General features: G+C 40.3%; 1 protein-coding gene across 10 annotated transcripts in view; it reads right to left on the bottom strand.

Annotated features, from left to right (window-relative positions):
- The window catches only part of WRN (WRN RecQ like helicase), a 47,390-nt gene that overhangs the window by 6,965 nt on the left and 25,202 nt on the right, over positions 1–15,223 (bottom strand). For 7 of the 10 annotated variants that reach the window (XM_042797158.1, XM_042797157.1, XM_032992281.2 and 4 more), the window contains 12 exons: positions 14,655–14,836; positions 13,368–13,469; positions 12,905–12,997; positions 11,438–11,579; positions 7,688–7,858; positions 7,514–7,608; positions 5,916–6,012; positions 5,670–5,743; positions 4,009–4,090; positions 3,616–3,728; positions 2,587–2,701; positions 1,278–1,403 (listed from right to left, as the gene is read on the bottom strand). In XM_042797158.1, coding sequence (XP_042653092.1) covers positions 1,278–1,403; positions 2,587–2,701; positions 3,616–3,728; positions 4,009–4,090; positions 5,670–5,743; positions 5,916–6,012; positions 7,514–7,608; positions 7,688–7,858; positions 11,438–11,579; positions 12,905–12,997; positions 13,368–13,469; positions 14,655–14,836 — 1,392 coding nt within the window. The remainder of the gene's footprint in view (positions 1–1,277; positions 1,404–2,586; positions 2,702–3,615; positions 3,729–4,008; positions 4,091–5,669; positions 5,744–5,915; positions 6,013–7,513; positions 7,609–7,687; positions 7,859–11,437; positions 11,580–12,904; positions 12,998–13,367; positions 13,470–14,654; positions 14,837–15,223) is intronic. The other 3 variants (XM_032992255.2, XM_032992271.2, XM_032992263.2) reach the window with 2 other exon arrangements.

Raw genomic sequence — 15,223 nt, 5'->3', positions numbered from 1 at the left:
CTGTGTCATAGCTTCAGATGTCTCCTGCTAAGTAGCTGTGATGCTTCTGAACTTCCAGTGGCCCATTTAATCCAGAACACCTATGCAGAACATGAATAACAGCACCAAAACAAATTCCCTCTCATTTCCACATCTGTTAGATGAAGTCTTTTCAAAACATTTGCCTTGAAGAAAAACATGTCAGACCATCTACCCGAACCTGTACTTTTCAGGGAGAGATTTCAAACTGGTTACTTGTATTCCTGGAAAGTACAGGTTTCAAGCTTCTACCTATTTCTCCCCAGACAATACATATCCTGTGCTTATAATCAGCAGGATTAGTGGATACACAGTATCAAGTTACCCCTTAATAATTACACAACTGTTTGTTTTTAATTAGTCCTCGGGGACACTTTTAAGTTACAGACTATCTGACAAGGTTTATCCATACTCTTGGGAGGAGCAAAGTAAAACTCAGAGCAATTCCCATTTCTTTCTGCAGAAAACACAACACTATCAAAGCAACTCAGGAGGCTCATCTTCACAAGGCACACAGCGTGATGCCAGTTTAGCCATGCACCCTGTGACACTTCAACTTAAATGTGATAGGCCACTTATTGTCAACTTCTGTCTGTAACAGGAAACCCAGCTTTCCAAAATCCAAACTAGAAAGCCACAATCTTTGAATCTTCCCATGAGCTTTGTTTCTCGACATACAAGTCTTACACATGGAAATGGCACAGGGAAAGGAATAGGGATTTGCTACCTAAACCAAGAACAATGTTAGTGAAATTTATCCCAACAGATACTAGCCTTAAAGGTATGCATATGTACAGCCCCATGCTTGGCATCCTTTACAACAGGTTACCGGATCAGGAAGTTTTTCCTATATGCCCTTACTACCATGAAAAAAGAGAAACATATAGAAACAGCCAGAACTAACACCAGCAATAGAAAAGCACACTGCATAATGGTACTGAAACAGGCCAATGAAGTAACAGCAACAGTTCTGCCTGATGCCCTGCCAATCTGTGCAAGCACTGTAACGAGTAGGGAACTCTATCTTATCCCACTGTACCCCACACCTCACAGTGAGCCCAATTTTTCATACTTACCAGTCTGTAAAAGTTAAATGAGCTACGATGTGCCAGGAAAGATACTGCCTCAGTGTTTTAAAACAACCCCTCCCCAGCACTGGGCAGAGGATTTAAGAGAACTTGCAGATCCCCATCCTCTAGACAAAGCATCCCCGCTGTTAGTTTTCAAAAAGGAAGGGATCTCCATAGAAAAGGGCTTACCACAGAGAGATTTTTCTCTTGGAAGAGGACATAGGTGACATGCTCTGAAGGAGAGAGGGTTCTAGTAAACTTGTACGGAGAGGCTTCTTTCAGATCTTTAGATCCAGATGTGGGGAATATGTCAGTCTAAGTGAAATAAAGAAGATTTAGAAGAATTATATCCCAGTGACAACCAATGGATCCCATTATCTGAAGTTATCTGAAAGAGGAACATAAATGAAGTAATTCAACCTCTGTGAAGGTTGTTTTTGACCCCAAGTCTGTGTTCCACAAAAAAATCCAAAGGGGGAATCCAGATGGACACCCACATACTCCCATCTTAATAAAAGAATGGATCATGAAAGGGAGTTACAAAAAAAACAAACCAGAAAAAGCGTTCAGGTTAACACAACTTCTTTAGGTGTTGCTCACTACATGTACAGCTATTCCATCAGAACAAACTGTGTTATTCAGTCTGCTGCTTAGTACAGGAATCTCCTCCATTTCTTTTAATCTTTTGCTCACAGGTGTCTTCAAAAAAAATCAAACAAAAACAAACCAGTAATGCTTTTGGTTCCCATTCCTAGATCGTAACATATTTCTGTGAAGCAGAAAAAGTCTCCAGAGTCTTCTCAAGCATTACAGAGAAGTAGTATTGCTGCTCTACCTGCTTTCTAGACTAGATAAATCCCTTGAACTGTAGATTTACATAGAAATTAAGATCCTGAAAGCAAAACTGCTCCACAGTTCCTCTAATCCTCTGCTCCACGGCCCCTCCCTGGTGGTGTGTCTCACCACAGTGACTGGTGAGGAACCACTCTACAGAGAGTCTCAGATATAAGAAAATCAACTGTGACAAAAGAATCAATAGGAGTATTCCCAACAGCTGGAAACCTAAGCTCGTCAGTCTAAGAAGAAGCTTAGAGGAAGCAAAGCCCTGCCCTCCATGTCTACTGAGTCAATAAACCCCAGTGAAAGAACACTTACTATACCTTTGGCCTCCAGCCCCAAATCACAATAACTAGCTGCAAGCTCTTGATAATATGGCACTTGTTGGACACTCAGCCTGGCCAGATGAGTGACCTTTATAGGGATGTCCTGGACTTTCAAGACCACACCAATCTGGAACATCAGGCAGGTCCCAATGCCACTGGCAAATAGCACATTCAGATTTGTGAGGCCTATTTAGTCGCAAGGCTAGCAAGTTCCACTGCCACGCTTGGATGGAACAGCTGTGACTGGGACAAACTCTGAAGGAGAAATCTGACAGCTACAGACCAAACTGTCTTTAAGGCTCTTGCAAAGTAGCAGACCCTTTAGTACGTCATACCTGCAAACCATTCGCTTGGCAGAAGTCCTTAATTTCATCCAGGAGAGGGATCAACATGGTGGATTTTGCTTCAGATACACCATCAATTCTCTTCACATTCTCAACATTCGTAGGCCTGGTTTAGGATGAATAATAAAAACCATGGAAGTGTCCTATACCGATGCTTTGAAACATCAAGTGTCTGATTAACAGATGCTTAGACTACAGATCTATTAATCAAAACTTGAAAATGGTATTACTATACCCTCATAATTTCTGCAACTAATTAACTTCACGGTTTGCGCTTCTGAATCATGAAGCTTGACCACAGCAAAAGCTGAAAGTTTGCTGCTTAATACTTTAGGGGATCTGTTTGCCACATACATCTTGACTTGCTTTTACCTCTCAAGACCATATATACCCAGAGTTCTGACAGGGAATGACAACATACACATTCCAAAACCAGTACCGTCTAACGCCTTTTAGTAGCTGGGGAAGGCACTTCAGATGCATTACCAACTGAGCTGCCCCACAATATCCTCATATATAGTGAGGAAAAAAAGAGGGGAATTTTTTCCCCATCCTTTCAGCAGTTGAGAGCAACACTAAATTGTGCTTATTCTTTTACACTACAGAGCTACCCATGCGAGGTAAGGGACAGCTCCTGACCTGTAGCTGACCCTTAGCAGGATAAGGGCATACTAAAATGATGAAAACACAGAAGTAGATGGAAAGGTAAGGAGATTAGTAGAAAACACACATCTTCCCCTTCTTACTGGTCAACACGACAGGGGATTTGGATACAAAGACAGACCAAGTTGTCATTTGGGTTTTTGTAAATAGCTAGAATGAAGAAGCAAGTCTGATGTCAATAACTGTTTAACTTACAACAGTCAGTGGTCTACAAGCTTATTAGAGCTAACAGATCCTCAGGAAAAGAGCTGCTCCTCTACCAATGAGGCATATACTCCCAACAAAAACAGAAAGGGGATTTGTGACTTGGCTTGCAACCTCCTCTGTTTGTACAACATAAATGCATGCTGGCTTTACCTTGTTTGGGCCATCTCCACCAGGATCTTATTGGTTGCCAAGACAGCTGGAGGAATTACCTTCTCATTAGCTGCCTTCTGTCTAGCAGTCAGCAACTTGCCATACAGAGCAGCCTGTGAAGAACGCCAAATTCTTATGAAGCAGCTCCAGATCACTCACGTCGGTGTAATTAATATGAAAGGAAGAGTTATAACTTCCCTCATCTTTCCACTAATGTACAAGAAACCTGCAATCCATTAATCCATTTTAACATGTTTAAATCCTCTTACAGGACTTCTATTCAAAATACCTTTGTAATATGAAGACCTGCCCAAGCCAGCTGCTCCAATACAGGACAACTGTGGTTTGCAGGTTAATCGCAATTCAGATATCCTCCCTCTTCCAAAAACTTACCTCTAGGTCTTTTTCTCGGGATGAAACAACATGTTCTGGGGGCTTCAAAGGAGAAGATTTCACTGGCGACTGCTCTATAAAACTAACATAAAATACAAAAGTGTGAAACAAGCCCTGCATTAGGTCAATTTACTCAGGAACTTTGCACAGTGCTGTGGGAGAGCAGCAGCCCAACTTATTTTGCCTGCTCTGACACCACCATCAGACTGTGGTCTGGCACCTTGTGCTAGCACTGCACTTCTACAGGACTTGAGCTAGCTGAGGCAGAATCAGCAGTATCCCTAATATAACAGAACTCCTCTGTGTCTGGTCCTCCAACTTAAAAATAGCCTCTTACTATACAAAGCTCAAGCAGATCAAATTGCAGTATTGTGGAAAAAAACCCCAACCAATATTCCTATCAGCAGCTGGATTCCCATATTGTTAACGAAAGCATGTTCTTATAAGCACTTGTCCATTCATGACAGGATTCTGACAGCATCCCATGAGGAACACCTTACATTTTTTCCCACAGCTGATAACATTAATCCTGGCCAAAAAAAAAGCTAAAAGCATTAGTGACAAGGACACAGCTGCTGTGCTGTAAGCAGAATTAGCTGATGTTACCACTAGGCATGTCTGCCTAGAGAGCAGCACCACAGCTACCAGTCCATCGGCTCATGTACTTCAGGACATTTACCCCTAATTAGATTGCTATGATTATATTGCAATGTCTGTTAACAAACAAGCTGGAATAAAAGCATCCCTTCCTAAGCAAACAGTGAAATAACACTGGGTTTGGATTGTAGCTGTCCCTAAAATTAATTTTCTTCACATGGCAACAGTGGCAATTATTCAGCTTAAGTGACATATTCTATTTTCCTCTTGTCTGCCAGCATCAGGCTGCTTGCCTGAAGGAGGGATCGAACTTCTCACAAATGCAAGGTGGGTTTAATCTGAAGCACCACACAAGCCAGGAAAACAAATTACTTGCTCTGCTTTTTGCAAAAGCATGTTTTATTTCTTTTGACCTGAGAGAGACTCAACTTGATCTCAGTCTTCTCCATACTAATGTAGAAAAGACAGAAACCTCCATGCTCACCTAAGGTCCCCGCACAAGGCATAAATTCACTTCTTCCAGCTTTAAGAGCCAGTCTCAACTTTGCCCCTTATCTGCCTGGCTTGTATTTGTAAACTGTTCAAAACCAGCTATTCTCCATGGCTTTTTAAACCACCACAAGCTAAAATCCATTACTGTTTCAACCATTACAGAGGAGACAGACTGAAAAAAAAAAAACAACCATGGGCCCAATAAAAATATCCAATGTAAATCTGCTATTGCTCCATTTTTATCAACATTTGCTATCTTTCTTACATGGATCTGAAGTAATAGCAGTGAGAAAGTCTGTACTTCAATTAATAAAGCTTGCTTTGCCTGTGACACTACAACTATACACAACTTGTCAAATTCAGCAAAGCCTGTTCAGTGTTGTAATAGTTTAATATTTTGAAATATAATGCAGTGTACACCAAGTTAAGCACTTTTTCTTTTTTTAATATATTAAGCATTTTTACCATCACTTCACATAGGAGAATGCTGGTTTTCAGTATCATCCTACAAACAATACCCCTATTAATGCAGTCAAAATTATGTAAATCTGTTTTAATATAGAATACTGTACCTGTTAAACATGTTATTGCTTCTTGGAGGAGTTTTACTTTTTCTCTCATTTGAAAACATATCATGCAGAGACATCTATAAACAACAGAAGAACAAGACAAACAAATGCTGATTTACCAGTCTTTCCACCGAAGTTACTGTTAACAGCAAAATATTCATTTGTGACACCATGATACACTTGCAGGGTTTTTTTTAATACCAACAAGGATGGAGCACAGAGTGTGAGAGGAGCTGTACTCATACAGACCTGCTTGACTAGTGACGGCATTGCTCCTTTCGCGTCTGGGGAGCGCTGTGTTGAGAACACAGGTAAAGGTCTGCTGCTGTAATAAAATGAATTATATCTTAATCAAATGAGACCAAGTCATTCATACAGTGACACTGTCATCTAAAAAAATTAACATTTAGCTAAGCAAGCTGATTTGAACTTGGTACAGGCATATCTTTGGCAAACGAGAAGTTCTTACTGATTTTTTTTTTTTTTTTTTTAAAATTACTAGAATCCCCAGTATGAATAAACACTGAGGACCTCAAAGCCTGCTCAAACTAAAACTTTAACAAGGAACAAGAATATTGTCTTACAAAGTAAAAAAGGTTTTGGTGACAAAAATGGAATTTTTGTGACAACACTTGAAACATTCAATTTTAAAGATCCCATTACTGGAGAAAATAAACGAGTACCAACTTTCTGGTTTGCGCTAAGCATACTGTTTCTGCTGTTGCTTACTGTTCAGTAATAAACAACTTTTTTTCTACTAGAAGACCTGTAGACAATAGCTGAAAGGGCCACAACAGTAGAATATTACAAGACAAAAGAAAATTGGTACTTTGTCATTATCTGATTTACTTATTTTTTAGCAACACTAAGACAATCCAGACACCAGAACAGGTTCCTAAGGCCAGCACTGAAGTTTTGTTCTATAATATTATTTCTTGTCACAGCAAAGCCTCTGCAACCTCCAGTTCATTATCTTTCACTTCAAAAGGGTTGGTCAGAATTAGTGTTTGTGAAGACCAACACAACACTGTTTATTAAATATAACCAGAAGCAAAATATTACAATTCACATATTTTCCTGGACCTATATACTCTGACAGCAAACACCTGACCACCACTGAAAAAACACCCCATTTTTGCAGACATACTTTCCAAGACTTTAAGTAGTTCAAATTTCACAAAAAGAAATAAGAGACAGAAACTATTACACATTTGTATTGAATCGATTCTTGTTATAATTAAGGCTTTTCTATTTCATTCTCAGCTTAAATTTTATGAAGAAGGCCAAGTGCATAATTGGGAAAACAAGTTGTTAGCTGTTCTATTTAAAGTCTCACAGTTTAACTCATAAGAAAGAACATAAATCTTGATGGATTTTCCTCTACCATTTCTTGTCTTTAGCTGATTACTTTCTCCATGTGGATGTGTTACCACAACATGCTTCCAGGCTACCCAGAATCACTGGTGAAAATACACACTTTCTGACTAGTTTTGGTACTTTCTCCAACCTACATTTCCCCACTAACCTTCCCAGTTACATGGCCATCCAATTAGCTCCACTAAAGACCTCAGTGATGAGGCACCACCAGATTCCAGCTGCAAGCCCTGTACTCTCAGGAGGACGAGACAACATGACACTTTTCAGACCAGCACTCAACTGAGGTGTCTATCCAGCCATGCCCCCTGACTTCCTGTTGTATTACAATACCGTCCAAGGAAAAGCTCTGGCTAGAAAAAACAAGTGCAGAAGTCTCCTGTCCAACCTAGTCTCCTCCAGAAGCAGGCTTCAGAAACTGATCTGCTGTTAAATTCCTAAAAAGTGCTCAAGAACGCATGCATTTTAATCACCTTCTAGGAGGTCTCTGCAGATTAAGGTCTTCGCTGGACTGTAACAGAAGACTTGGACTTGAAGCAGATCCAGCTTTTAATAGCCAGTTTCTACCCTGTAAGAAATAAATCGTATGGCTTAGCTATAGATTACTCCGAGCAGCTCTCAATGGGTAGTTTCACACCAAAAAGTACCTTCTGGGTAAGCACACATGTGGTTACAAACTTGCTATGCCCAATGTCTTCTTTGAGGAATCCTTCCATTATCAACTGCTGGCAGAGCAATTTCCACCAGTTCTCTGGCCAGTCTTTTCCACTACCAAATAGAGGGTGTCTTCGGTATCTGTTTGGCAAGCGTTGAGAACTCTGAAAATATTGAAAGAATTGGTGAGGCTTCTCCAGTCCTTGTGGAAGAAAGTTTCCAATCCAACCAGTAAACCTAGAACTTGAGATGCAAGGAGCATGTCCTCAAGAACATGCCTGTGAAGTTCTTCTGCAGAGAGAAGTCACCAGCTGAGGTGTTTTATTCAAGCTTACATAATACCCATTACAATAACCACACCTACCGCACTTCAGTGATAAGAGCATAACCCATGCCTATTGCCTTGTTCATGTCACCTGAAGAACAGTTTCACCTCTACTAACCTAATCCACCCTCGTGCTTTCTGCCAAGGCTGTGACAAGATCATGACTTTCTTTTTTAGTAGGACCCCAGACAAACCTACACTTAGATCACAGAACCGTTAAAACATCTCCCTTCATATATGGAAGAATTTGCAGAAGCAACCCAGTCATCTACAGCAGTGAAGAAAGTCACCTAGGGCAGTTTGTATTCAACCAGTTCAGGTCCATCTTACATTACATAAGTTCAAAAACAGAAGCAGTTAGCCCTTCTGTTTTTAATTAAAAAAAAAAACCAAAACCCTACAGAAGCAAAAATAAATTGACGAGTCCTGTTTAAATCCCAGGACATGGGTACAAAGTTAGAAGTAAGCTTGCTGAAAACGTCTGCTCTATCCATCCTCCTCTGGCCTTCAGTGATATTTGTTTTTTATTTTCTTTTAAAAAGTTGCTGCTTACTCATCTCTTACCAATGGTTCAGACTAAAAAAGCTGATTTGCTCCTGTCTGATGGGTTCTCCTCTGCCCTGAACTCAGGGCCCAAATAGATGGCATGGGGCGAGAGACCCTTTCACAAAAAAAGAAACTCTTGGTACAAGCCTGAAAAGTTGAGAACTTCTCTGAAATGGGGAACTAGCAGGTGATCAAGCATTAGTAGGTAAAAGCATCTCAGACAGAAGGAAGTTTCTACTTATCGCTAGAATATGAAATCAACAGGAAGGCAGGCTTCAGACCCTGTTATTTGTAGACTTGCTGAATCCCTTTCCATTGGGGAAACTACATGGTCAGATGGATAATTTTTTAATTATATATACATGTGGATGCATATACACCAGTTATATCCTCCAGGGAATGCTTGTGCGGGCTCACCTTTTGCCATTAATAGGGCTGGTTGTTACCACAGATTTCCAAGTTCCTGTTAGTACTTCTACCAGAATCCCTTCGTGCTAGGCATATGCCAATACAGAGTGTCTATCCCCAAGAAAGCAGTTTTCCTTATAAAGGAAAATATAACAGGCTGACGCAGAAAAGAGGAAGCCAAGTGAAAGAAATCCAGGACAGACAGCGGTCAGCACGCAGTGGTCTGCTGAGCTCCGTATTGTCTCCAGGGATGACAGTAAGGAGCAATTTGGAGAATTTCAGACAGCCAGGGAGCTGTTATCCTGCACGCACAGGGAGAGGACCAGCAGGGAGAAGGGCTTGTTTCATCCCTGTAGCAGCAGGGGATGGAAGCCGGAGCAGCCAGCCACAGGCAAGAGGGGACTCAGCTTGGTGCTGGATGGCACCAGGGCACAGAGTCCCCATGGTGAACACGAGTCACCCACTCAGCAGGCAAAGAGGAAAGTGCCAGGTCCCATGTCCTCTCTTCTAAAGAGCCCTCATACAACTTTTAACACACATTACTTTAAAGCACAACTACATTCCTAAGGCTTCAGTTATGTGGGTTACATTAATTACCCTAATGGCTGCACATTTTCAGAGCGTGGTTTTGACTTCGAGAACAAATTCAATGATGGAAATAACTATAAAAGGAGTAAGATGCAAACCAGTAAACTTTGTGTCCATGTTTGGGCTAAGCATTGTTAATTAAGCTTGGCATAGGTCTGACCAACAGAAGCCAAAATAGCAATTTGAATTTCATAAAAGTTATTAAAGGCTAAAAGTACTACTAAAAGCCACTCAACCAGTCACTGAGGCTACTAATAACAACAATTGCTGAAATAGCTACAAATTCCCCTGTTTGCTGCTAAAAGGAGACTTTAAGAGTTGCATATTCTTCTTGTTTAGCAGGGTTAGTATAATATTTCTGCCAACACAGCTCTAATTCAATTTTCCCAGAGGACCTTATTCGCTTTCATGGCCCGACTCAGCTTTCACATATTAAGTGAAAGATGGTCTCCCTTGTGGTCCACCCAAAGCCTGTTGGAGGCCACCTGGACTTTGCAAGAAGATACAACTAACTTAAAAAGAGCATGACTTCTCCATTAACTATATACAAGCTTTTGAAGCAACGCACCAGCCAGCCTCAGACAGATACAGCATGTAAACTTATGGTGATATTGATTATTTCATGCATTTGTCCTAGAGTTTACCTTCATGCAAGTAAAGAAACGTGTTTTTTTGTTTTTGTTTTTTTTTTTTTAAAGTTATGTTAGCCCAGAAAAGGTTATTCTTGTAAGGCAGCAAAAGGTTATTTTGAATTTGCAGTACAAATCTGGCATCATCTTCACTTCTTCCAGTAAAGTCTAATAAATTTAAAAAAGTCAAGGCTACATTAAAATCTGTAACAATGTTTTTTACCATAGACACACTTGTGTGACAATTAACAACTTAACTTCCTTATTAAAAGGAAATAGAAGAGGGAGATCATTCACCCAGTTCTATCAATTCCTACAGGTGATTTTCTACCCTGTCCAGGTTGTAAACAAATAGTGATTATGTTCTTACTGTTGTATTTTATTTTTGGTCAGTTTCTTGCTTAATATTTTAAAAACATTGTAAGTAAAGGTATACAGAAGTCATTTACATTCATTTTAGTAACCAACTCTCCATCTCACTACTCCAAGTCAGCCAGCAGCGCAAAGCTAGAACACAAGTCGTTATTTGCTTTATTCAAACATTAACCAACTGTTTACCAAGCAAAGATGTGTTTATACTTCATTCCGAAAAGGCTATTCCTTTCAGGATAATGGAAATCATACAACTCCATTTAAAAAACACTTAACTGTCTCTCTGAAAGCATCAAACTCACATAAAAAAACCCCAAAAGCTCAAGGCTTACAAGAAGGGCTTTAAAACCTCTGCCAATATTTGGGCCAGTGCTCATGTGTTTAACAGACAATTGTCAATAATAACCCACAAAACACAGGACAGCTCCAAATGTTGCAAGCAACAGGTACTATTTCTAAGCTGAACTCTTGGGCCACAGATGGCTGAATGTTGCACTGGGAGGAAAAACAGAACAAAGATGGCAAGAGCTTGGAGGCAGAAACTGTTTCTTTGCTGTATGTGCAGGTAATTAAGTACAACGTGCTTAGGAAGTCCCCTATTGTTATGGCTGTTGCCTTTAAAGACAATCTACTTTGTTGCATAGGAAGTACTGTTGAGTAGCTTCAGAAAGTCTAGACCTCTCTCGACAGATATCCACCCCTCTAGAGAAAAAGGAACTAAATATATACATAAATATATATGTGTGTGTGTACACACATTTATATCAATGTTTTGATTGGCATATCAATGTTTTGACTGGCATATCAATAAAGAGGAAAACTATAACAGTCCCTCCACTCTTACAACACATACCAGGATTTTTACTATCACTTACAGACCCTCGGAGAAACAGAATGGGAACTGTAGTTCCAAACTTCTCTTCCAGGGCACCCACTGCAGACAGCAGCTGATATGCTTGCTTCCCAAAGTCCTGTAAACCACCTTCTGAGTCACTGGGGACTGCAAAATAAGTGGCTCTGAAACGCACAAAGGAAAACAAGTTTAACACACATACAAATCAAGTCCCCTCCCCTTCGCTCAAATATTGTCTATCAAGTAGTAACTAAGTAAAGTACAGACTTCAAGTTACATTAACAATTAAACCTGTTTAAGTGTAAAGAACTAGGACTGAAAACAGGAGACCAAGCAAAAGTCAAAACCACTTGTGATTAAGACAGCTGCCCAACCCAACAGTAAGCAGTTCTTCATGGTACTTGCTGTGACAGGACAATGCCGTCTCAGCAATCTTCTGAATTTAGTATTTGAGTATTTGGACTGTTTTAGGCATAAGACATTTCTTTAATTGCACCTAATAGCAAAGAAGTTTTTATCTTAAAAAAAAAAAAAAAAAAAGGGGGGGTGTGTGGAAATAACAGAAGGAAAGAGCAACTCCATGAAAGATTTTCTACAGTTTCTTAATGCATTTATTACCGACTGGAAGAACTCATCAAAAGATTATTGGCACAAATCACTTCCTAAAGAGGAGAAGGACAATGATCATTTCAGTTCTACAATACAAGTTCACTATGTGGCTCTTTACTAGCACAGCAACATGACTGAAGATTGAAATTGTGATTTCTCAAAAATCTCTTTTTGGGTAGTTACAGTAGAGGCCAGGCAAAGGTTTCCTAATCCTGGAGCATATAGGAGATTTGGCTTAATTGATAACATTTTTCCAGAAAGCAACACAGCATAACATCTTGTCTTTGATCAGGAAGCATCGGGCTACCAGGAAGAACAAGGAATCCTTTATTATAACTTCAGGGAAGGTGTGTATGGGCACACAGGAGAAACCCAGGAAGGTGTTTCTGCTCGTACCTGTGTGACCACCGACCCCCTGCCTTCCCTTCAGTGCATCTATGAGGTTATTAGCAATGCTAGAAACAACATATGCCAGCGCACACTGTAACGGGAAAATAGCTCCCTCAACACTCAGGCAATTTAACCTTAGACACATGGTATCACACTCTACTTGCAAGTGTTTTCTTTGTGGATTAATTACCTAACAGGACAAACTTATGAACAAAAGTGTATTTCACAGTGTTGCTCTAAAGCCTTTTAGGAACTGTGACCATACTTTGTTTACAGGCTTTCCCACAGTCTAAATTCAAGATTATAAACTGCCTCATGGCTTGCTCAACTACATAGGAGAAGGTTAAAGACAGTTATTCAAAGACAAACTTCAGGCTGAACATCCACACAATCAGATGCATAAAGAATCAATTCTTTTAGAGAATTTGCCTTGTAAGTCAGCCTGAGAGAATGTCACCTCTTGTATCAGTCTTCAGGGAATAAAGCTTACCCAGATCTGCAATTATCACAGCATTCTTCTGTGCCCATGATGCCAGAGGAAACCTTACGGAGTTGTTTGTCTTCAAAATGAGACAGGATGATTCTACCCAAGGGAATATATGGAATTAAATAAAATACCAAGAATTTACACATTAAATTTATTGCAGAAAACAGAGTTGAAATCAACATCATTAATTAATTCACTGGGGAGCCAATTATTTGGCCTTGATTCCTCTAAAGAAAAAGTTGGGTTTTTTTTTGAAAAGTAAATAAGGAAATGCTTGATGTGTATGTATGTGTATGATATGCTGAAGGCTGTATTTTTTTATACTGCTTTTTAATATAAAACATGTTTGCAGAACACATGAGTATAAGATGCCTTCCGGTTACAATCTCCAGTTGTGACCAAGTCACAATGATTCTGACAAAAGCTGACTGAAATGACAAAGCATTAAACAGATTCCAGTACTCACTTCCTCCTGCAGCTCTTTGACACAAGGTACTTCTCTATTTTTGCCAACATCTTCAGTTTGTACAACCGGAACTTCTCATTGCGTATCTCACTTAAAAGATGTCTGTCAGTCAAAAGGAAAAACAAAGAGTCTTAAATGCTGAACACTATTCCCCTGTCCCACACCAAAAATTAAATACACCAGACAACTGTCTGTCTCAAATTCACCAGAAACAGCTAGAACAAAAATGTCCTACTAAAACCAGAGCCAAACTGCCTGCCTGTTTCTCCACAATCTTGATCTTTACACTCAGAAGACCACCTTATTCATATTCCTCTAAATATGACTATTATTCTAAACAGGGCAGGAGAGACAGGGAGCTTCTTCCAACCCCACAGGCTACTACTTTTCAGAAATCCACGCCAAAAGGCACAGAGGAGGGAGGAAAGGGCAGAGGGCACGGGAGAGAGGGCAACTTCCCTCACTCTATTTTTCCAAACTCTGGCAGGTTTTAATTAATGCCACTGCCAGATTACAAAAAAAAGATTACAAAAGTACTTGATGGGTGTATGGAACACTTGCTCTGCCCATGCTCTGAGCTGCTGCACGAGCCAAGCCTGAGCTCCCATCTGCACCACCCTCACCGTGCCACATGGCATGGAAGACAAGCCAATACTGCAGGTGTTGGGCACCACATTAACGCAGCTAAAGTTAAGCTAAGCCAGCTTCTGCCTGCCTGAAAAAGGAGGGAATTATGTCGTTTCACAGACTCTGGCAGTCTGCTGACACAACTTCAAATGACTGAGTCCAGACATTTCTGTGGTTTTCATTTTCATACCAGCTACAGACAAAGTTAACAGGAGACCTCTATAATAACCAGGACTCCCCCACCCAGAAGGAAAAAATAAACGTATTTCTCCATTTAGACATCTAGATAGGGGAGGAAAAAAAAAGTAATTCTATAGCATCAGCACTCTTAAGGGGTGGATGATAGGTTTAAAACCAGGTCAGATGGGTCAAAAAACAGGTCAGGTGATTTACAAGACAAGTGACCAGGCTTTACCACTGACTGCCTTGCAAATCATCTTCAGGAAACAGAACTGGAACAAGGACAAACTCAGTAACATTAGTGCACTTGTGGTTTATCTTCTAGAATAAGTGTAGTGTACTTAGTACTGTGTGTATGCAGGAAAGGACTTGGAAACGTTCTGAAAAATAGATCACACTGTCAACCAAACCCACCTTGCTCCTCTTTCTATTGGTAGGTTTTGGCTATCCATACGAAAGCAGTTGCCTTCAGTCATTTACCTATTAAAAGTCAAGTCTGTCGCCGTCCACAAAACGTGACAAGAAGCACGAAGCCCATCGCGACCAGCTCTTCCAATTTCTTGATAATAGGATTCCATTTCCTTAGGGGCACCGTAATGAATAATCATCCGGACATCTGCCTTATTGATGCCCATTCCGAATGCCACTGTAGCCACAACACACTACAAAACAGCCACATGCTGAATGTTTTGAAATAAGCATCAAGAATAAGCCTGGATTAATGCTCACACATTCCGTGACAATCTTTTGCTACGGACTCCAAATTCAGCCTAAGTTACAATGGCTTCAAACTCATACTCAACTTCCACAGAACTGTTGTTAAAACTGATTTTGGTCAGATCATGAGCATAGGATTATAAACATGACAGTGATGACGTGTGGTGTCAAATGCTGGAGTATTTTCAAGCGATTATTCTCAAAATGCACAAAACCGATCACGAAGAGGAATACGAGGAGTCCCAGGACAACTCTCTGCCTGCCTAGCTTCAGGAAGAAGAAAGCAGCTCACAGAACCTGAGATGATATTGTTCCAGCTACCTCTATTTTCC

Source organism: Tyto alba, unplaced genomic scaffold (genome assembly GCF_018691265.1).
Source record: "Tyto alba isolate M040663 unplaced genomic scaffold, T.alba_DEE_v4.0 Super-Scaffold_23, whole genome shotgun sequence".
Taxonomy (NCBI): domain Eukaryota; kingdom Metazoa; phylum Chordata; class Aves; order Strigiformes; family Tytonidae; genus Tyto; species Tyto alba.
Note: the sequence above shows the minus strand (reverse complement) of the source record. Positions and strands in the feature narration are given on the sequence as shown.